We start from the raw sequence: 24,249 nt of genomic DNA, 5'->3' as shown, positions 1-24,249 counted from the left end.
TCTGAGGAAATGGTTTTCTTTGGTTTGTAGAATGTCCAATTTTCTATGCAAACCCCATAGTTCCGCTCCATACAGAGCTGCCGCACGGATTTGGACATTATAGATCTCCGCAATTGTATTCAGGGGGGGGGACTCTGAGCCTTTCTAGACCTGCGTACTAGGGCCCCAACTCTTTGGCTTATAATAAGTGCCCCTTTGTCAATAGCTGCCTCCCATTTACCTGTGGTCAATAGTCTGATGCCCAGGTAATCAAACTCTTCCACTTTTTCCAGCGGGTTTGAGTTCATTTAACACCTACAATACCAGGATTTAATGTTAAAAGATGTATGCATGTTACCATTATTTTATTTTTTTGGTAGGGAGGTGGAGATGCAAAGAAAAAACCACCCCCCCAAAAAAAACAACAAGCATTGGGGGCAAATCGAAAGGCAGGATTGACAATTAAAGACACTGAACTTAGGGGTGTACCCCCCGGGCCACAGCAAGATTTTGGGGCCTCTCGACCTTTGTGGCGACGAAACAGGGATGAGTCCAGAGACACTCTGACAGTTAGCCAGTGAGTCCTCTAGGTGCCAATGAGTGATAAAGGGGACTAGAAGGGGACCCATCGGAAGCTCCCTCAAACCCCTCCTTCCCAAGTACAAAAACTGAAAAAAGCGGCCTGAGCAGCAGCTGGTCTAATGGAGGACCCTGGGGGATGGTGACGGCGTGCACAATGAGACTATGATGCAGGGGGAGAGAAGAGTGGACACTGCTCGCGTCCTCCTCCAGGACCATTGCACCCACCTCACGAAGGTGGTTCTCTTGAGGCACAGGGTGACCGAACATTTAAGCACAGTCCCAGTTGGAGGGGGTGTGGCACTCAGCCTGGTCAAAGGGAGGAGCTGATGGATGGCGGTGACTGAGTCTAGCCGGAGAGAATAGGAGCGGGGAAACCGACAAGGGTGTTTGTGCCTGGGGTGATGCGATTGTAGAAGAGATGTGCGACACTGACTCGAGTGGAGCCTGCAAAGCCCACTGTAAGTGGGCCAAGAGAACTTTGCCCAGGGACTCACGGACTACCCAGACAGGGGGTGTGCTGGGTGCAGACACGGTGCATACCAAGCCAACTGCATCACTGAAGATGGAGGAGGAGGTGGTGAGAGAAGCCAAAGCACTTGCCGAGATACCACCAGTGCTGATGGATCAGGGTTTGAAGGCCCACACCGCAACTATCCTCGCAGCCACCATTAAGGACACAAAAGAGTCGCTGAAAAAGAGAATCAAAACGGTGGCCCATGATGTGAACCTACCAAGGGAAGACCATAAGAAATGAGTGGATGGGGGGCAGACTCCGCATCGACTTTGACCCAGATTCACCAGACGGTGCTGGAAGATGAAAGCTAACAGTTGGAAAAGGAATGGGTGATACTGAGGGGAAAGGTTAACTATGAGGAAGGACGTTCACGTCAAACCAATGCTAGGTTGGTGGGACAACCCAAGAAGACAGAAGGCCCATCAATGGAACTGTTTCTTGAGGAGTAGCTGCCCACAAAGGTCTTGGAGGGTAAGATCCCTAAATGACTCACAGTGGAACGGGTTCATAGGATCCCGGGTAAGCCCCCGATCCCAAAGGCTTTGCCAAAAACAGTAGTGGCACAGTTGCCAATCATCAAGACAGGGATGCGATACTGCAAAGAGAGTACAGACCCTGGCAGGCGGAGGGGACACTTGTATCTACCCAGGGTACATAGGTTGTGATTCTAATATATTTATTGATTTATTCTGTGATGTACAATCTTTAAAGGCTTAACGGTTGTACACTAAACACAGCAGACACGTGTTATACTAGGCTATTCCAATATGGCGCCGAAATAAGACGCCGATTCGGCAGCTCCGTGATGATTTCTTTTCTGACATTGCAAACGTACATCACCGAACAATAAATATATTAGAATCACAACCTATGGACTGGAGGATTTTTGATTTGCGGATAAAACTTGCATTATGCAGTACTATTCTTACAACATTATTTAAGTGGGCCCTCAAACTCAATATCTAATAACATGTAAGGATAGTGTTTGAAATGCTGGTGCCATAGCTGGCTATGACGGAACTGAGGCATCCACGAAGGGTGGTGGGCGTGAGCAGAAGGATGGTAAACTCTGGAGGAGAGGAGTGGGAAGGGAGGGGATGAGAGTTGCTGGTTGAACATAACCACACATGCCTGAACCACGCATGGGGGAACAACGTGGTCGGAACAACGATTGTGTCTTTACCATGCATGCCTATACCACGCATGACTTTACAACGAATTTTGTTGTAAAAGCATGCTTAGGAAAGGTATATGTGGTAAACACATGTTTGGTTCTGTCATACCACCCCCCCCAACATAAAAAAATTCCCAACCACCCACCCACACTGAGGCCTAAAACTACCTCTCACCCGTAAAAACCTCCACCCCCACAACCTAAGCCCCTGCCCCTCCCCAAGCACTAAAACCCTGCCCCCGCAAATCCCTCCCACGCCCACCCTATAGCCTCAGTCCTTACCCCACACTAAAAACTAAGTTACCCCGCTACCCCACACCCACCCTCGCATCTAAAATATTCCCCTAACCTGAAAAACTTCACTCCCCCCAAAAACTTGCCCCTGACCCTCCCCGCCCTCAGCCCTCCAACTCGACACCTCTTGCCCACCCTGAGCCCTAAAAATACCCTCAAAAATTACATTTACAGCCTGCACATTTTCCATGGAAATGGCTACTAACTTTGCATAGACATACTGTACCTATATAGCACACAAATGATAATGTGTGGAGATCGGGTCTCTGTGAATATTTATCAATTGTGCCTCACCAAGTAAAGTTCTTTTTTTTAATTTTTTTTAAATCTCTTTATAAAATTTTACAGTTAGCAGCTCTTACATTGATTTAATAAACAGTGTATTTTTTATGCAATTGTGAGTTTCTTTTTTTTTTTCCATTATTTTGCTTCTGATCATTTTATACAACTTGTTCTACATACTTTGCAGTTAGAATCTTTACTGCATTTGGTTCAAAGAGCATTGTAAAAGTAATGAGAAAACTGGAAAGAGGAAAACAAAAGATAAAGAAGCCAGAATGGGGCTGTGAAGACAAGGTTATATATATAATGGGTTGGGGGGAGGTGAGAAAGATGCTAGTGATGAAGATGCGTTGGTAGGGGAGTTGACGGTTTCTTTGTGGATGTTTTGTTAGGCTGGCGAGGTCTGTGTGGGGTTTGGGGGGGTTCTATATTACAGTCTTGTGTGTTTCTTTTAGAGGAGTATTGCGAGTACTTGTATATGGTTGTAATGTCTTGTTGCTGCAGTCATTTGCCGTTATCTTGCAATATTTTTCTAAGGTGGGCGGGTATCATCCTTTTCGAGTAACTGCTCTAGGAAGGTGTCACATGTCTCCGCATTTTTTACTACAATCCCTATATCTTTTAATAAGTCCAATACATGTTTTTCTGCGTTGGTCCAGTGTATTAGGTCTTTATGGCATCTGTTTATATCCGGGGTGCCAGGAGACTTCCATTGTGTTGCGATGAGGCGTTTAAAGATAATAAACGCTAGATCTGCGCATCTATGTTTTTTCCTATCTTTATTGCGTCTGTGTCGTATGCCCAATATGCAGGATTCGGGTGTAGGATTCAGCTTTAGTCCCGTCCATTTATTTGTCTGTTGTGTGACAGTGTGCCATGTACGAAGTAGTGGTGGGCAGCTCCAGGTCATGTGACAAAAATCTGCTTCCATGGTTCCGCAACGTGGACATTCAGATGTTGCTTGTGGGAACATGCGTTTTATGCAAAGTGGGGTTAAATATGTCTGGTGTAAATAATTTAGTTGGGTGTATCTGAAGCGGGCGTTGCGAGAAATTTCTCACGTGGTCGTTAGGGCCATGGTCCATTGTTGCTCTGTGAGAGGTGTTTGCAGAGCCTTATCCCAGTGTGATTTGGCTTGTGTTTGTGTTTTTGCAGGGTAAGCTTGTAGTATGTGGTATATTTGAAATATACTTGGTGGCGTGTTAATATCTGCTAGTAGGGCGGGGGCTGTTGGTGGTTCTGAGTTGCCTTGGCCCTATACTTTGCGTATCAGTCCTTTGATTGCTCCCTATGTTAAAATCCCCCTGGTCCTAAGTTGTATGTCTCTGCCAATTTTGTATATGTTATCTATTGCTCGTCTACATATAGGTCGCCGACCTGCTGTATATCTTTTGTTATCCATGACGCTAGATACAATGTTTCGTGCAATTTATTTATTCCTGGTATGGCTAGTAGGGGAATCTTTGGTGAGTATTGTGGTGCGCGGGTTCCCTGAGATACATATCGATTCCAGGTGCGTACGGCTACTGTCAGTGCATTTTTGTGATGTGAGGTGTGTGTCCCTCCTATGAGCCAATCTAGTATCTTTATTTTCCCTAATTGTGTTCTCACTTTATGTCCCTCCGGACTTGGGGGGTCTTGTAGCCAGGTCATGATCCAATGTAACTGTGCTGCTGCATAATAATGCTCGAGGTGCGGTACCCCCATTCCTCCCTTTTCCATTGGGAGGTAGAGTTTATCAATAGCTACCCTTCTATGACCATTCGCCTATATCAGTTCAATCAATAGTTTGGTTAATTGTGTGAAGAGTGATTTTGCTAATATTAGTGGTAGTGCTGTGAAGTAATAGAGTAGTCGAGGTAGTACTATCATTTTGGCCAGAGCCACTCTTCCCATAGGTGAGAGGGGTAGTGAGCACCAGAAGGGTATTGAGCTTTTGATTGATCTGAGGGCTCTGTCCAGGTTGCCTTCCTTTAGGTCTGTAGCACTATGATAGATGTGGACTCCTAAGTATTTAAAAGTGGTGTGTTCCCATTGTAATGCATCATCAATTGACATTTCGGCGTGTGGTGTTGGGGACGGGCGCATGGGGAATATGCATGATTTGAACCAGTTGACACGCAGACCAGATAAGTCTCCGAACGTGTTAAGTAGTTGTAATATATGTGGTAGAGATTCTGTATGGTTGCGTAAATATATTCGTGCATCGTCTGCGTATAGTGATATTATGCGGAATTCTTTGCCATCTGGGATACCCCATTGTACTGTTTCATTGCGTAGTCTTGCAGCGAGTGGTTCTATTGCGAGTGCAAATAGTAGTGGTGATAGCGGGCAGCCTTGTCGCGTTCCTCTTCCTATGTCGAATTTCTCTGAGATGATTGCGCCGGTTTTAATCCGTGCTTTGGGGTTAGTGTATATTATGGATATCCAGCGTGTAAAGCCAGCACCAAATCTCATTTTTTGTAACATTGTCATCAGAAATGGCCAGCCCAGAGTGTCAAAGGCTTTTCCCACATCCAGTGATACCGCCACGCTGGATTGATCCTGTTCCTGAGTTATGGACATAATGCGTACTAAGTTTCTTATATTAATAGCGGTATTTCGCCCTGGTATAAAGCCAGATTGATCTGGGTGTATTAGGGTAGTCATTAGCGGCAGGAGGCGATTGGCTAGGATTTTCCCCAGAATTTTATAATCCGAATTTAATAAAGATAAGGGTCTGTAGGAGCGGCCTTTCAAAGGGTCACAACCTTTTTTGTGTAGGACTACAATTGTCGCTTCCCTTTGTGTTTCTGTGAGTTGTAGCATATTTTGGAGTGATGTGATTATCTGTGGTGTGAAAGTTTGGTAGTATTCAATGGGGAGACCATCTGTTCCTGGAGTCTTATTGTGTGCCAACTGTTTTAATGCCTGTAGTATCTCTTCCCTTTCGATTGGTCTATCAAGGTTGGTTATTTGTTCTGCATTTAGTCTTTTCATTGGGGCTTGTTGAAAGAACTTTGCCAGTTGTGTTGGATGTGGGGGAGGTTCAGCTGTGTACAGTGTGCTATAGTATTGTTTGAATGTGTCGTTAATCTCTTGTGTGTTTATCATTGTGCCTGTGTCTTGGCGTATAGCGTTTTTGGGAGTGACTTTGTGTCTCTTTTGCTAGCCACGCTAACAATCTGCTAGAGCGGTCGCCTTCAGCGTGTAGACGTGCTATGTAGTGTTTATGATCGAATTTACGTAATCGTGTCTCGGTTGCGTTCCATTGATTTTTTGAGGTTCGCTAGTTTGTTACTATTGCCTCTCCCCAAAGCCATTTCACATTCTGTGTTGCAAATTTTGCTTTCTGTTTCTTGTAGTTCTGCACTTAATGCTCGGCAGACCCCTCCTGCTGTTGCTATACACATGCCCCTTATAACTACCTTGTGACCATCCCATTCTACAGCACGTGATGTTGTTGTCTTTGTATTAATTGTGAAGTATGTTTCTATTTCTTCTGCTATTTTAGCGCGGAAAGGGGGATCTCGTAATTGGGTGTGTTGTAGGCGCCATGTTGATATGTATGTTGTGTGTCTGCCCCATTTTAATGTTACTAGTAGCGGGCAGTGGTCTGATAGGGTTTTGGCGAGGTATGTTGCCTTATGTATCATAATTGCTAGCCCGTTAGTGCATAATAATAAATCTATTTTCATATGGAGATGGTGTACTGGTGAGTAGAAAGAGTATTCTCTATCTGTGGGGTTTAAGCGTCGCCATATGTCTTGTAGTTCTCTTTCTTGTATCCATTTATTGAATGCACAGGACAGTGTCTTGCATTGGGTGTCTCTCATTGGGGTGTGTGATCTGTCTAATGACATCTCAATTACACTATTAAAGTCACCTCCCCAAATCATACGGGTCATATGGGATTTGCGTGGTAATAGTTCGGAGGAATTCTCCCTGTCCCATGTTGGGTGCATATAGTCCGATTATCGTTAGTTGCTTTCCGTCTAACTTTCCATCTAGACTAGTGTATCTTCCATTGTTGTCTGTATGTACATTTTTGATTGTGTACGGTACACCCGGAGCTATCCATATTAATACTCCCTTCGCATTTGTTGAGGTTTTGGTTCTGTGTGTTATTTCCGACCATTTTTTGTCTATTTCACGCAGTTCGTGTGCTGTGGCATGCGTCTCTTGTAGGATAGCTATATGTATTTTGTGTCGTTTAAGGTATGAGTGTATCTTATGTCTTTTAGTTATATTTGCTAGTCCCCTAACATTCCAGGTTACTATATTATATACCATCATTTTGTGTGGTTTGCTTAATATAGTGTGTTTCACGTGTCCCGGTTCCCATGCCGTAACACCCGCCATGCCCCAAATCTCCTTTGTGTGGGATATTAAGCATCTTGTGGGAAAGAATAAAAGTAAAAGAGAGAGTAGAACTTACATTGGTTAATCTTACTGGGGGCTGCAAGGCACATCTGGTGCAACTTTTTACATTTGCTACTGCAAGGTCCTTTCGGTTACCCATTGGGCTGGGGGGAGGGGCGTTGTTCTTTTTCCCCAGAGTGTCTCCGATTTCCAGCCCGGTTGTTTGTACTTGCATCCCCTCACGTGTTCTATTTGTGTCAAGTCTGGTTGTTGCTTACTTGATTTTTGGGGGAAGAGTTTCTGTGATATTTTCATTGTTCTGCTTTTGTTCCTTGAGTTCTCGAGTGCGAACTAAGGAAGTCTCACTATTACAGAGTTAAAGGTCGTCCACCGAGCGTGGGGTAATCGTTGGTCCCGCGGTTAGTCCTTGTTGACTGTTCGTTGAGTCTGAATCTGAATTGTTTGTGTCTTGGCTGGATCGTGTTTGAATGGAGGAAAACCTGTTCGCCAGTTTTAAGACTTGGAGTTGTTCCGCCTCTACTTGTGATTTCGTTGGACCCAATTCTGTCTTACGTGTTGATTTTCTTTTGCGTCGCGGTTGTGGAGTCAGCCACTCTTTGTTTTCGGGTCTCAGCTGTAGGGTCTATCAGTCCTTTCGCGTGTATCCAAGTCCATGCATCTACTGATGTTGGGAATATATGTGACCTTTCACCGTACACTACCCACAGTTTAGCTGGGTACATCAATGAGTATGAATAGTTTTTATCTCTCAATATTTGTTTTGCTGCGTTGAAGGTAGCGCGTTTGCGTTGGACTTCAGCTGTGTAGTCTGGGTAGGCCGTGATTTTTGTATTCTCTATATCAATTGGGCCTGTTGTGCAGAAGTTTCTTAGTATCTGGTCCCTGTCTCTGTAGTTGAGAAGTCTCGCGATTAGTGGTCTCGGTGGGGCTCCCGGACGGGGAGGGCCCCCTGGAACTCGGTGTGCTCGTTCCACTATTAACAGTGGTGGGGGGTCGTTTGTAAATATGTTTTCACTAAGCCAGCGCTCCAGGACTAGTTCTGCGTTTGGGAGTTCGATCTTCTCCGGGAAACCGAGGAATCTCACATTATTGCGGCGAGAGTGTCCTTCCGCCTCGTCGGCCCGTTTGTTTAGGCGTAGTATTTCAGTTTCCTGTTGTTGAAGCCGTTGTTTTAGGTCGGTTATGTCTGGTTGCGTCGATTTAAGGGTTATTTCAGTTGTTGCGACCCTTTCTGTGAGTTTTTGTTGTTCCATTCGAAGCGTGTTGACTTCAGCCACTACGGTGTCTATTTTTCCTTCTAACAATGTTTTGGTGTCAAGTATTGCTTGGAGTACCTTTTCCATTTGCACGGAGTGGGTGGCTAGGGTCTCTGTTACTCTGTGTAGGACATTTGGGTGAGGTTCTATGTCCATTTCTGAGGCTGATGAGGGTCCAGTTTCAGTTTGTGTTTTTTGTGCTTTCGGTTTCACCATTTTTATATGAACCTTAAGTTCAAGTGTATCAGATTTTAAATTTATGCGGATTGTCCTCCCCGGTAGCAACCCGTCTCAGGACCGTTGATTAACGGTGGTCTTGATTTTATACTTGTGACTGCTCGTGTGCTTGGTGCAATGTCCCGATTTTGGGGATAGATGAGGTCGAGATCCCCGCCACTCTGCGCGTGCATGCAGTGGTCACTCCGCGGGTCATCCAGCTCCCCTCTCAGCCATGTCTATCCTGTGGCATCCGGCCCGTGCCCCTCGACAACTTCCACACTAGTGAGCCTCTCCGTGTCGGCCGTAGAACTGCAGAAATGCGCAACTATAGTGTAGCGGCGCCGCGCGCCTCGTCCGATTTATCGGGTTGATTTAAGCATTGGTGCTTATTGCGCACGACCACCGATGTCGGTGTCGTCTACGGGTATCAGCGCATTCAGCGGCCGGGGCTCGATCTCACCTCTATCGTTTCTTTAGGCCCTTTGCTCCGTACCACCCCGCCGATCACGTCCATGTTTAAGCGATTTTGAGCCCTTGTCGCTAGGTGTTTCCGCTCGCCCAGGGCCTAGCTCCGCAAGTGGTCTCGGCGTTGGTAGTGGCGTTAGCAGCGGCGTGAGTCAGGGCCCCGATATATGTCTTGGGGTCGTGCGCTCCTCACCTCCGTCTCGTCCCGCTCCGGCGGCTGGATTTCTCCCGATTCGAGTAGGCCCGCGTGTGGGCACCGCCACGGCTCTTTTGCGGGTCGTCCGGTCTGCGCTCACTGTGTCGTGGGTTTCCGTTGTACGGTCTTACTTATTGTGTTTTCCATATTGCACTCATTTACAGCAGTTTTCATGTGCAATATCTGGGATTTCGTTGCTTTATCAGGATCTTTTGCCGGCTGTGGAAGGAGCTCTCTTTAGAGCGTCCTTTCACGTCGCCATCTTGGCCACGCCCCCCCAAGTAAAGTTGTTCTGATCCTATTCAAATCTCTGTTTCCAGTACACTTCAAAATTAAACAAATGTGGCTCACTGTTGCTTTTCCAGCTGCTGAATGCATACAGTTTATTTACAGGTATTTACATTTTGTAGTGGGGCGCAAAAAAACAACATTCTACCACTTTTCTTTTCAACACTCCCTGTACTCCAGAAAGATTGTCTCATAATTTACTTTAAAAACTCCTCTCCCTCTGCAGTCAGAGAAAGAAAAGCAAATACTAATTCCCATGTTAAAAATAAGCAGCAATAAGTCAGAAGGCACAGTTTGATATTTGACCACTGTCTTTGAAGCACCGCCAAACGCGACAAGATAAACACTGAATTGAAAGGGATCTTAAGTGATAGCTCGGACTTTCCCAACCTATCAAAAATTAGCTTGCAACCTACCAGTGGGTCACGACCTACAGTCTGGGAAACGCTGGTCTACACATCGTCCACCCCAAGGAAGAATTAGGGAATGCTATAAAATGTACAGAACCAAAGAACAAAGATGAATTGGGACTTAAAGGATCCTGCATCACAACTGCATAGATTATGACAAACAAAATGGGACTTTTGAGAAGACGTCTTAAAACAAGCTTTGGCAAAGTCAATAGGCCTGGCATTGACACTTTTTTTTTAATGGAGTTTGTAAACAAGCAACATGCAAACGAAAGGCAAATTTAACATTATATGAAGGTAAAGAAGAGTTTCAGCTAATTCTTTACCCTGCTGGAATCCTGGCCACTTGCGTCAGTCATAGTACCCTTCACACCAGTGTGACCACGGGGACTTGCCTTCTGTGCTTTCCTATGGAGCACAATGGTGCATTTCCTATACTGCGGCAAGTAGGCCTACCTGTATTTTTGTGTTGTATTTGTCTATTTACAATGTGTCTGGCTGACATCTAGTGAGTTTTAACTAACTTCAAAGGGGTTTTAAGGTCTTTCCCGGTTAAAGCCAAGGAAGCTAGAGAGAGTTTACACCAGGGCTGAAATCTGTCAACAAAAAAGAGTAGGGTGTTGGAGGATTAAGTACCCTAAAGCACTCAAATAAAACAACAGCTTTTAGCCATATTCAAGACTCATGTTATAAAGGGATACAGGTTATTCCTGGTGTATTTTTATACAACTAGTCCCTATTAGATAATATTCTTAGGTGCTCCTTGGAATAAAGTTGAGCCCATCGTGGTTTGTAGGGAGCAGGATGAATGGGTGAGAGTTTTTAAAATAAACAGATAAGAATTACTCAAAGACATGTTCAACACCTATACTCTGTCTGGAGACAGATGGGGATACAGGATGCCTTTGTTAGCAGTAAAATGTACCTAGGGAGAATGTACCCTATGCTCCTGATGGAGGGTCTTCTCTCCTCTCCCTCACCCCCCGACAGGTGTGCCAAATTACAGGGGATTTTGAGCGACTTTAGAAATGAGGTAAAACAGGATTAATGAAAGAAGATTTAAAAGCTATAAGAAAAGGACATGAACATGCAACAAACCAGATATGCAGCAGAGCATCAAATGTCAGCCAAACATGCAGCACATTGAGGTAATACCAGGCGACAGGCAAATTTTCAGCATATTATGATAAATATTTGATTTTAGTTCCCTTCTAAAGAAGAACTGTAAGACTGTAATATGGTTCAATAATATTTTTATACCATGTGCACTTACCTTATAACTTCTTCAATGGCAAGCGCTTTCAAACGTTGTGTTTAATGGTTGAGCGACATCTCAGAAAGGGAGAAGAGCCTTTCTTTTTAATCAAGGTTTAGTGCCCCTTATCGTACGCACATATACACTTAATGGATTGTGAGTCTACATCTCTTTCATATACTGAGGCAGTGTTTGGGTAATCCTGATGGATACAAGGATGTTGTTCCACATCCTGGGTGCATAGATGGAAAGGGCCTGCCTTTTTTTTTTTTTTTACACTTCTTAGCCTGCAGTCTGATCATATGCTTACTGCAAGTATGCTGAGAACCACCAAAAATGTTGAGCTTGTTTGCAAGATAAGCGAGAGTGCTGGCAGTAGTGGCTTTGTAAATGACACAGCTAGTTTTGAAGATGGTGAAGGCTTGCAAAGGGAATCAATGGAGTTCCATCAGTGCACAGTTGATGTCATCATATTTCTTCACAGTCTGGATGAGATGTGCTGCAGCGTGTGGGATGCGCGTAAGGGGTGCCAGTGTGGAGTTTAGGAGGCCATGGTGTAGGGCACTACTACTATCCAGATGCAAGAGTGGGCCTGAACAGCAGTTCTGAAGTAGCTTTCTGGAACAAATTGTTTGACTTCTTTAGAAGAGAGATTTTGTAAGGGGTTGTCTGTTTTTTTGGCACTGTGTTCCTTGAGGCATAGGCTGGTGTCCAGGGTGAATCCAAGTGGTTTTACATTTGGTAAGAGCTGAATTTCAAAACCATCAAGGCTTAAGTCACAGGGCCAAGGATAGTATGTAATCTTATTTGTTGTTCTAGGCAAATAACAGAAATTCTGTCTTAGTGGAGTTGAGCTTCACAGACGCTGGAGAGCCAGGTTTGGATGATGTGCCAGCAGTGTGTGCAGCATTGGATGTCTGAGGCAAAGGACACATTCAAGTAAAGTTGTGTGTCATCCGAATAGTGTAAATGTTGATGCTGTAGTGGCTTCATGAAAAGGGTGAAGAACAGTAGCTCCATTTAAAGGATGAAGATAACAGGAGACAGTATGGAACCATGGGGGACTAGTCTCCGTGCTGCATCATGATCTGAAGCCATACTGGCAGTCGTGCAGGAGTTGGTTAGTACGGAGGTGAAGTTAGAGTTGAACATACACTGCTTTTTCAATGACTTTGCCAATGAATGGAAGGTGAGTGATGGGTTGGTAGTTGTCAAAGTCATCAGGGTCTAGTGTAGATTTCTTAAAGGAAGAATCTGATCAGTCTTGAGTGTGTCTGGAAGTTGTCTTGAGGAATTAAGTCATTGACAATGTTAAGTAGTGATAAGACAGCCTCCCTGAGAGAACTTTGAAGAAGGACGATGGGATGGCATCATCTTCATAAGAAGCGGCTCTGTGGGACTTGAGTTTGTCAGCAAGATCTGGGAGACAGGGGCTTTGAATGCTTACCATTGCAAGAGTGTATGCGAAAGGGTGGATGTGATAAAAGAAGCAGGCTTGTCACCATCGATGTGCTGTTGGATCATCTGTATTTATTTTTTACTGAAGAAGAGGATGATGGCATTGCACTTTTCTATGGAATGATGAATAGGTGTGTTTGTCAGTGTGTTAATGCAGGGCGTCACTGTGGTGATAGTGTAGTACTTAGCTTTGGCGGAGCTGTCTGCATGTTGCAAGGCAGGCCTTCAGTATCAAAAGGTCCTATGGGGTTTGTTTTTTTTCAATTTTTTTCCTGTCTGTGAATGACTCATTTATTTACAGCAAGGTCTGAATTCTAGCATTAGGTTGTGTATGGATAAGTCTTTGAAGAACCTGAAGGTTTGGTCTTTTCTTTTGTGTTGACCTTGGTTTCTTGGCCGTATGCTGAGCAGGTAGATAGGGATGGCAGAGCGGTCAGTCCAGTCCAAGGGTATGGGTTGTCTGCACTGATTAGTTGGTGATATGGAGAAGACAAGATAGAGAATGTGCTTTTTGAGTGTGTTGGTTGTGTGACATGCTGGACCACATTGAATGTATCGATGAGGTTGAAGAGCATGTTTTTTTTTTTTTTTTTGCTGGTGTTGCCTGGGAGGTTGAAGTCACCCAAGAGGGTTGTGTGGCCATGTCTGAGGGCCGATAAAGATTTAATAAAGTTTGCTCAGGGCAGTCCACTTTTCCAAAGGCTGCATGATCACCGGTGGAGATTTTAATGCAATTCTACAACAGGCAAAAGATACATCGCCAAAAAGGCCTACCTGCCCAAAAGCTCCTGCATCACTAATTCAAGCCATATTCCATTTGAATCTCATAGATATATGAAGGCAGCAACACCTTGAAGATAAGGATTATACATTATCCTCCAATGTATAAGGTCTTAGACCCGGAATCAATATTTTTATGGTCTCAAATTCCATTGATGGAAATTGGGCCTACGATCTTATCAGACCACGCAGCAGTGTGGTTGACCCTGGACCCAATTGTACTGCAGACTCCCACATGAAGGCCCTGGCTGGTAAATGATGTGGATTTGATGGACCCAGTGGTAAGGCAAAAGATTAGGGGAGTTGATAGAGCACTATTTTCAGGAAAATTACAATAGAGAGGTTATTTAGAATGTTGTGTGGGACGCAGTACAAGCGGCGATGAGAGGAATTCATCTTCCAAACAGCACTCTGAAATGATGGGGAAGCAGAGGAAGTAGAGATTGACTTAAAACAGTTAGAAGCCTTAGCTATGGGAGACAACTTGCTAAGAACATATTTACAGCAGCAGAAGGTGAGGCGTGAGCTGGAACAAGAACTGATGTGTGATACCGCCAGGAAATTGTAACACGTAAGCCAATCACATTATGAAAAGCGTGACAGAGTGGATAGGCTGCTGGCCTACTAGTCTGAGCAAATACAAACTGGAAATCATATTCAGAAAACAAGGGGCAAAGGGGGCATCCTTAATACTAGCATTAAGACCCTATTGGATACTTTCACCTCCTACTATAGCATCCTATTCACTGTGGATGATCTGCAGCAAGATCAGCTAAAGTCTTACAAGAGAATTTCACATGCACATCAAAATGGGTCAGTTGCACTTCACTGGAAGAGGACATCTCAAAAGAAGGCATTAGGGCAGCCATAAAGCGGTTACCGGGTCCATACAGGCCTGATGGCTTTCCGATGTCTTTCTATAAGGCTTTCGTAGATCTCCTAGTGGAAGCACTTGCAAAATGTTTTCAATCACATACTGGCAAATAGAAAAGTGACAGACACAATATTAGAATTGTTATGCACCTTACTGGTAGAACCAGAGTTGGACCTAACACTTTGCTCCTCATGTAGACCCATTGTCTTGTAAATACCGATGTGAAAGTATTTGCATCAGTACTAGTTACACATTTGCATACATTGTGGCCTGGTTTGATCTCCCCTCAACACTCGGGATTTGCAGAGGCCTGTAATTTCCAAGCTAACACCAGATTATTGGTCACCCTTATGGACGCGGCAGGGAGAACTAAGCAGTCAATGGTTCTTCTCTCGCTGGACGCAGAGACGGTCTTTGACAGGGTGAATAGCCTTACATTGTTAAAGCTCTAGGTAAGACCCTCTTGGACCCAAAAATGAACAACTAAACTTAGCTAATTACAAGAGGCAGGTTGCCAAGATCAAAGTAAAGTGGGAACATTGTCCTACAATTCCCATTTTTAAGGGGACAAGGCTAGAGTGCTCTTATCCACTCTAACATTATCCCTTTCTGTGGAACCCTTTATTGAGAAAGTCCAAAATATTCTGAACATAAAATGCATGGTTATTGATAATCTGGAGTTTAAAAAGGCTTTATATGCTGCTGATGGTCTTTGTTTTTAGACAAAGCCAGAGGTTTCTCTCTGGGTGTTGAAGGATGAGATATCTCTTTCTCAACAGCCTCCTTCTTTAAATGTAATTATATTAAATGATTTGGAGTGGGAATTGCAGATAATCAACAAAAAGCCTGTGAGGGCGTGGATAACGGTGGCTTCACTTGGACACAGGACCACATCAAATATTTAGGAATGAATTCACTGCAGAATACAAAGTGGTGTAACATTCACCCTCTGTTGCAGGTCTTATGTAAGGATCTTTAGAGCTGCAATAAAGTGAAGTATCCTGGTTGAGTAGGAATATTTGTATAAGATGAACGTCCTTCCTCGGTTGCTGTAAGTATCGCTAACTCTGCCACTTAGGTCCCTTAAAATATTAGGAAACTAACATTTTTTAAATGGACGGGCTCTGTGCCTCTTGAGTATTAAGAGACACTGTTCTAGAGCACCTTGGAGGGTGGGCTGAAATTTTCAAATATTGCAGCTTACATTCAAGCAACTCAAATTCACCCTGCATTGAATTGGAACTCAACTCAGGGAGTAAATGATGAGTTATACTAGGGCAGTATTTCTCTCCTGTCCTCCTATCTTATATACTAGGAATACCACAAACAGCGCCACCAGGGACAGGAATGCTTCTGACAACACCCTGCATACTATTAGGGCATGCACAGTTTTCACATCAATAATTTTAATGCAAATGTTGCAGTGATTTTATCAATGATGTCATGACTGATGTAATATGTGGGCTATTAGCAGTGCACGGCGGAGGCACGATATATAGTTACTTTAGGGCATCAGTTATAGTTTCTTCAGATAACTAACTGATGAGTTTCTATGGTTTCATATCTGTAAGTTCTGAATTAAACTATAACGTCCCTGTAACCTTTGTTTTTATCAGCAAATTTTAGAAGGATTTTTTAAAATTCTATTTCCTAACTATAACGTCCCTGTAACCTTTGGTTTCTACTGTGAAGTTCAAAGTTTTTTTTTTTTTTTAATACAATGGGGAGTTGGCCACAGAGCATAGCTTGTAGCCAGGCCCTCGCAGGCAGCCAAATTCACGTAAATGAGGAGGGAGACATGCGTCTCCCCCTATCCAGGCCATTATTGGCCCCAGGGACCTCATCTCTTAGGCCCCGGCCTTATTATAAAGGGGTAGAGGGGCATGCAGCCCTTCCCTGAGACAATATTGACCCTGGGGACATCACCCCCCTGGGCCTGCCCAGTAAATGGAGGGTGCTCTGCAGTTCACCCAGGCCACTCACTGCATATTGAAAACATAGGAAGGGGGCACAAAGACCCTCTCCCAGGGCCAATATTGGTCACAGGGACTTCACCCCTTGGGGCCTATGTAACTAATTATTGGGGGTCACGTGTTGTCCCCCTTCTCCGTGGGCCAATTTGGCTCCAGGGACCCCATCCCTTGGAGCCTGGCCAGTGAAATGTGGGTGCCCTGGGGCCCACCCAGGGCACCCACGACCTCTTTGTTGGAAGCCGTGGGGGGAACCAGTGTCCCACGTCCCCAGCCAGCTCCCTGCCTCCTGCGGGAGCCGACAATGCTCCCGTCAGCAGGGAACAGCAAACATGCTGCTCCCTGTGGCCAAGAGAAATGTTTTCATCTAGTTCTCTGTCCGCTTCACAGCAGATATACATATCCTCCTATGGGAGAGGGAACTGGGGACTATGTCAGAGAGCAATCAAGTCTTCGATATGCGAACTTCATTTTAAAAAATACGAACGAATTATTTCAAAGATGGAACTTGTTCCCAAGATTACACACCACGTTCAGCAGCCCCGAGACCTGTTGGAGGATTTGTGGGGACAGGGGTACTTTTTCCATGTGGTGGTCCTGTATGCATGTTCACACACAGTGGACTGAAATCCTATCTCTATTTAGAAATATAGTGGGAATCGCATTGCCCTTACAGACCCTGACAGTGTTGTCAGAGAAGAGCATATTCCCAATGACCACACTGAATGGCAAACTACTCTCGCATCTGCTACTACCAGTCAGACTGGAATAAGCGTAGGTCTGGAAACAGAAAATTACTCCACAAATATGTGGTGGAATGAGATTTGGAATATTTGTGCAACAGAAAAAATGTCCACAAGCCTGCAAGATGGAATACACAAATTTATGTCACCCTGGTTGCCATTCAAACGTGCATGAAGAGGGTACAATTGGATGGAAGTGGATTTGGCCACGATGTTAAAGTTGTTACAAAAACCATGATGGCATCTTTATCGACTAATGTCTCTGATAAAAAGGGACAACAACAGAATCTCCCAAATTCGTATACCACTAATATATGACGAAATGTATGTGTTTTACTTGAATTTTCTTGTGGGGCATAATGTGACTAACAAATGTAGAATGTGTGAACTTTACGGTGCTGTTTTTTTCCCACTGCAGTAATTGCAATGTTATAAATAAAATGGTTAAAAAAACATGGCAAAAAATGTAAGGCATGAAAAACCAAGTGAGGGACCTGCTTTAGGAGTCACTTGGTGCAAGGTTAGCAAGTTTTGACCCACAGAGCAGCATGGGAAAATTGAATTGGCAATGGTGTGCAGCTGCACAGAGGAATGCTACATGCTAGATTGTGACATACAGCCATGTGTTGTAAGTAGCATAAACATTCATAGTGGTATTTTCTAGTTAGGCCTCTAGCCAGGATGGTAGCCTCATGTTCAGAATGCAAGAGAGTCAGGGCATAGAAACACACTAAAGGAAAAAAGTAAAACCTACTCAGATGTAAACTTTAACAACAAAGAATCTCATACATGCAATCTCAAAATGATGGACTGTAATGTGGACTTGCGCAATCACCAATGGCTAAGATGAATGTAAGCATTCCATCTGTCACCTTATTGATTGCTGCACTTGAAATCTGGTGGACATCATGGGCATATTAGTGTCTATATCTGATAGATTTTGATTCACAGGAACACAGCATTTCACCGAAATAAAAAAAACTGGAATTTGATAGCAACACTATTTTCGAAATCTGTCAAATTGAAGTGTGTGAACAAAATATATTTCAAGCTAATATTTGAGTGTTAATAGCTGCTGATTTTTGGACATATTAGTGTTATTTCCCTCAGTGCCTGAGGGCTCACGTTACAAAGGCTAACTCATCAACTAAACTGGAAACACTTCTTTAGGCCTTATCACTGTTGCTGTTTGAGGTCTGAGGCACTTCAATGTTTCTCATGTCTAAACTTGTAGAATCTCCGTAGCCTCTTAGAGGCATCACAGTGACATTTTAGTATTTGTCTATGTACTGTTAATGATCTGAGATTATAACGTTTACATAGTTTTTTTTTTTTCATAGTGCCCCTCTGAACTAAATTAACACTCATAATATCCCACAAAATCTATTCACATGGGCCAGTATGGAAAAATCTAAGAAAGGAAAAATGGGAATGAAGAAAGATGATATATACATTTTTTTAAAATGATAACACACCAATATTGCAGATCAAATTTTTTTGGGCAGTTTCTGGCATACTGTGCTGAGAAATTAACTGTTTTTCGAGCACATTTTGGTGGGGATAGTGAAGGTTTAACACTCTTCTGAAAGGACAGAATATTTCTTGAGTGTCCATCCTTAACTGGTGACATTTTTACCAATTTATCGAATTTTGTGCGATATAATCGCCTGGCACAAACTTTTCTACATTTTCTTAAGTGGTTTTAAGGGGTCATTACCCAGGGAAGCACAGTGGAATCTGCTTTGTTAACATCTCACTGCTCTTGCTTTGTTGTGATTACGTAGATCCCACTACTTTTAAAGATCACAAGCCACCATTGATGCACTGAGAGAACTCCACAGATGCTTCATTGGTAGGCAAGGTCTGTCTATTTCAGGTCGGACTAGAAATGCAGTTACTAGAGTTCTGAAAATGCTTCAGTACTGGGATGGTCCTGCAATGAGCAATACAAAATACATGAGAACTGATGAAGCAACACAGATGTCTCAGTATTGAAACAGCCCTATTTACGTCCAATGTTCTTACAGAACAGGGTATCCTCTGTTAAGATGGCGCAAACGTTTATTTTTTCCCCTAAGAATGCTGAAATTTGCACACAAATTTATATTAATGCATTCTTTTTTAACTGTAAAGGGAATTATAAATGTATACATTCTGACAAGTGTTTGTTGTTAGGAGGGGAAGGGTTCCCATGTTTACATCTATGGCCTGCTGTTGGACTAGGCGGAGCTTTTTATGGGAGAATTATGGGTGTGACAGTCTCTCTGTTCTGATGACTGTTGTAATTTGTACAAGAACCTTCATTTATAGGGATTTATGAATTTATATTACTGTGGTTTTGCTGCTATGCTGGGCGGGGAAGTATTTGTTTGTTGCTAGGAGGGGGATTCCTTTATTTATATCAATAGTGTGTGGCTGCTTTAGAAGGAGCCCATCATGGGAAATGATGGGAGTGTGTACAGTATTTATATTATCTTCCATGTTGCACTTTAATTCTCTCTGAACCATGTATACGTTTTACCTAGGATTTGAACTGTCATAACATTTCCGAGGAGTTTTAACAGTTGATAATTGATAGGGAACCGAGGGATGTTTGGTTTTATGAATTATTTATTATTATTATGTTTTATGTGGGTGTTTTTAAATGTAATGATTATTTTGGCTTCGTTTAATTTTATGCTTTGAATCACGAAGACCTTATTGAGTTCCAAATCATGAATATAGATTGATATGAATAGAATTTACATAGCTGTGGATGCTACAGGTTAGATTAAAGGTACATTCCAGTTGTGTATCAGATAGCCACCACTGTCTCTTAGCACAATGCATCAGCCTACTACGTACCAAGGCTTCTGAATGAGGAGCACAGCCAGTACTTAATTTGTAAAGGAAAAAGGGCTGGGCCCGCTGCCAGTGCTATCCAATGTCGGGGGTGTTGAATTCCAAGACTGTATGCTCTTGATTCCACCCCATGCTTCTTTTAGTCACCAGACACTCCATCCCCTTTATTTTACTCTTGCAGATTCTTCCTTATCCCTGCTTTCTCCCTCTCTCTCTTTTTTCCTTTCTTATCTCTCGCCTCCCCCCACCATTGGTATTTTTCTCTCTTTTGTTCTGGGTCAAAGCCTAATGAGAAAAAAATAAGTGCTGGTCCCCAAAAATTAGAGCCAGTGGGTGTCACCTGCAACCACTGGTTCAAATTCAGCACTGAGCACATCCTTTTCCGCACACGTAAGCACAATTCACTTATAGATAAACAGTGCACCTAGAACTATGAACAACACTGAGATGTAGGAACAGATAATTAGTCCTTCCTTGAGAACTTCATGTAACCCCTATTTAACCAAAGAATTGGAAAACTGTGCTGCAAAATGCATTGATTAGCCACCATGGTGTTTGATGGGAAGAAAACACTCTTGATACCTTAACCCTCTGTGTGGAGCGAGCTTTTCCCCGTTCAGTACACTTGCTCGTTATAGTGTGGGACAAGAATGAAATTTTGTGCAAGAGCTGCACGTAGGATTTGCCTTTATATACAGACCTAATCATTTTTCTATCAACAGAAACATATTAGGATAAACATGACCAGTAGGATGCTTGTCATTATGGCTGCTCTAAAACTTATTTACCAAAATACAAAAATGCATGATATCCCATATTTCAGGAAGGCTGGATTACGTTAAGAGGTGAAAAACAAGAAGCAGGGAAAGTGGGCCGCTGGTATCCAGGAACACTTAAGTAGCTGAGAAAGAACTTTTAAACTTTTGCTTGAAAATGCCCTTCCCCTAAGAATAGACAGCTACGCTCCAAAACCATACCAAGCTCTGACTTATGTTGTCCACGCAACCAAACCTGGAGGTACAGGCCTGGGGGCTCCAGAGAGGCCTGAATGAGTGGGCTATTTACACTTATCGAGAGCCCATAGGCGCTTCAGAAAGGGGGAAAAAGAGGACTGTAATCACGGTCTGTGGTGCATGACAGGAATTGTGTAGCTCACAGTTCTGCCAAGTCGGTCCTGGAGAGCCGGGTCCATGCCAAGTTTTTGGCATATCCATATTTTTAAAAAAAGATGTTTCAGAAATCTACATTCTTCTAAATGTGGATATGCTAAAAACCTGGCATGGACCGGGCTCTCCAGGACCGACTTTGCAGAACTCTGGTCTAGCTAATGCAAAGCAGCAGACTTATTCATTTTGGTGACAAATAGTGTACTTGATGCCTAGTGTCGGTTAAGTCTGTGGAGAGAATGCATACCAAAGAAAAAATACACAAGATTTCAGAAATTATAAATTTAAAACATCCTTAGTCAAGAATACAAATAGAAAGAGGAAAACTGCTGTGCACAAGTCAGTGTACATTCAAAGTACAACATAGGTTTAAATACATTCTCAACCAATGAAAGATCAGTTCAGAATTTGTTTTTAAAATGAATGCCTTTGAGGGGAAAAAAGGACTTTTGAAAAGATGTGTAGTTGTTTTAAGAGGTCCACATACTTATCTCCTGTTATAGTAAATGTGAATCCATCATATTCCTTCCCTTGATCTTTGAGGCTGGGAACCTTTGTGTTCACTGTGAACCCATCTCTTGTTTTGCTGTTATACTGCTTTCAAAATGCAAGATAGAATATTATAAATGCACGATATGAGTAACAATAAAGCCTCAAATATGCAACACTAATTAATGTACGATTACCCCAAGAGATGTTTATTCATATTTAGGGGATAGACATAGTCTCACAAAATAATTGCAAAGTACTTATTAATCAAGAAAAGAATGTTCAGGTGTATTGGCGTTAAATGGTTTCTTTCATTTGCATTTCACATACATATCCCAGTCCTTAAAATGCATACAGTTGCCGAGGAGTGTAACATACTATTTATACCCTACAACAAGATAAAATGTCATTAAGCAGGCCGTTGGAGTGGATGCTCAGCTGCTTTCTGCTGTAAGGGACAGTAACAGGTTATAAGCGAGGCAATTAGCATGGATTTCCATTGGCAGTTAGTTAGCATTAAAACAATTTTATGGACTTTGCATTGTGCTCGGAGGTTGGTAATCAATGTGCAAATGTTTCTTCAACAGTCAATTCTGGTACAAATTAAATGTTTTATAGCACATGTTCGAAATTGGTTTCTGGTTGGCAGAGGTATGCACCCTGTCCAAGCAGGAATTACAATCCCTGTCAGAGTAAGTCAGATACACACCCTAAATTAACCTTTGCTCATCCTCTGGTAGCTTGGCACATCCAGGTAGACTTAACTTAAAAGTCAATGTGTAAAGTATTTGTGCAATACTTCAAACAGTAACAGTGGAAACACAACAAAAATACTCCACAACAGGTTAGAAAAATATGTCATATTTTCATGACCTAAACACCACATATCCAGTACGTAGAAGTCCAGATACAGATTTTTAAAGAATAAACATGGTTGTAGTACTTACAAGCATAAAGTGTCAAATGGGGCTATCTGGTCGCCCTAGATCGGGTCTTAAAAGTCAGGCCGATCGTGATAGATGGTGGTCAAATAGATGCCTTGACGTCTAGAACAAGATGCAAGGAGAAAGGGAGGCGATGCGTTGGCATAGATACCGAAGACGTAGGTAATGCATTGGCTTCGAGCTGCGCAAAGTCAAGAATGCGTCGGGAACAGAGGAGATGTGTTGCACAGTCATCAATGCACTGTTCCCGATCCTCGCCAATGGAGATAAGCTGGTTATGGTCAGTGCAACCGTGTTGATGCACAGGTTCTGGCATTTGCAGCACTTTATAACCACTTTCAAGGGCCCAGGACGGCATTAGCACCATTTAGCATGGCACGACTTGCAGCAAGTTAAGGTCTAGGTGCTGTTGATGAGCTGGGAGTCTTTTGTGCCCCTGAGACTTCAGAAGAACAGGAAGCAAGCCAGCAAGCCCTTGGAGTCACTCTGGGTTCAAGTGAGATGAGTCCAGTCCTTCCTCAGCAGGAAAGAGGCAGCAGGGCAGCACAGCAGAAAAGTAGTTCTTCAACAGCAGCAGTCCAGGGTGGCAAATCCCTGTAGCAGCACAGCAGGCCTTCTTCCTGGCAGAGTTCTTCACAGATCCAGCAGTGTACTGAGTTGGTAGGTTCAGCAATGCATGTGCTTATATCCAGTTGTGCCTATAAACTGGGGGTGATTTCAAAGAAGTGACCTTGAAGTGCACAAAGGTCCTTTCTTCCTGTCCTGGCTCCAGACTCACTACAGGGGGTTATGCAGTCCTTTGTGTTCAAGCAGGAGAGTGTAAGTGTCAGCTCCTCCCTCCCATCCTTGCCCAGGGAGGTCCATCAGGATGTTGATGGCCCATCAGTCACACCTAAGCTCCTTTTTTGTGTGGCTGTCTAGAAGAAATGCACTAAGTCCAGCTGACACCCAGCCCAGACAGGTATTGGAGACAGGCTGCAAACACACAGGGCTAAGTGCAGGAAAATGCAAACTTCCTAGAAGTGGCATTTTCAAAATTGTAACAAATTCAACTTTACCATTAAAGAGGGTTTAGCATTACAATTCCGTAGGTAATAAACATGACATATCTACTCCCCAATTAGAAATTACAGCTTACTAAATGTAATAATAACATTAACCTATGAGAGGAATAGGCCTCACAGTAGTGAAAAACAAATTTGGGAGTTTTTCACTACCAGGACAGGTAAAACGTAAGTGTACATATATAACACCCTGCCCAATGAGCTACCTAGTGCTTACCTTAGGGGTGACTTATGTGTAATAAAAGAGGGGAGTTTAAGATTGGGCCAGAGGTTTTAAATAAGTCGCCATGGCAGTGTAACTGCACATACAGGCTCTGCAATTGCAAGCCTGACACATGTTTAAGAGCTACTTGAGTGGGTGGCACAAATAATGCTGCAGTCCCACTAGTAGCATTTAATGTGAGGCAAAGTGCAAAAAGTTCGGAGGAAGACCACCCTAAGGCTGTCAGGTCTAACATTACCACTTTAGCTATTACTGGCATGGAAACCTTAAATGAATAGTTAACTTATTTTCAAACAAAAAGAAATATTAAGTTTGATAGTTTTTGTTGAGATCATCTTAAAGTCTTGTTAAGACGCTGAAACGTTGCGAGCTTCAATATAGACATTGGGCTGACAAAGGGCTAATAAAGGCTACTATCTCC

The 24,249-nt window shown here is 43.2% G+C and overlaps 1 protein-coding gene across 3 annotated transcripts in view; it reads right to left on the bottom strand.

Moving 5' to 3' along the window:
• Positions 1-24,249, bottom strand: part of TTC13 (tetratricopeptide repeat domain 13) — an 815,569-nt gene that overhangs the window by 301,707 nt on the left and 489,613 nt on the right. For 2 of the 3 annotated variants that reach the window (XM_069235032.1, XM_069235031.1), the window contains exon 18: positions 21,596-21,702. In XM_069235032.1, the coding sequence (XP_069091133.1) occupies positions 21,596-21,702 (107 nt within the window). Of the gene's footprint in view, positions 1-21,595; positions 21,706-24,249 lie in introns of all 3 variants that reach the window. The other variant, XM_069235030.1, reaches the window with a different exon arrangement.

Source organism: Pleurodeles waltl, chromosome 5, assembly GCF_031143425.1.
Source record: "Pleurodeles waltl isolate 20211129_DDA chromosome 5, aPleWal1.hap1.20221129, whole genome shotgun sequence".
In the NCBI taxonomy this organism is placed as follows: domain Eukaryota; kingdom Metazoa; phylum Chordata; class Amphibia; order Caudata; family Salamandridae; genus Pleurodeles; species Pleurodeles waltl.
Note: the sequence above shows the minus strand (reverse complement) of the source record. Positions and strands in the feature narration are given on the sequence as shown.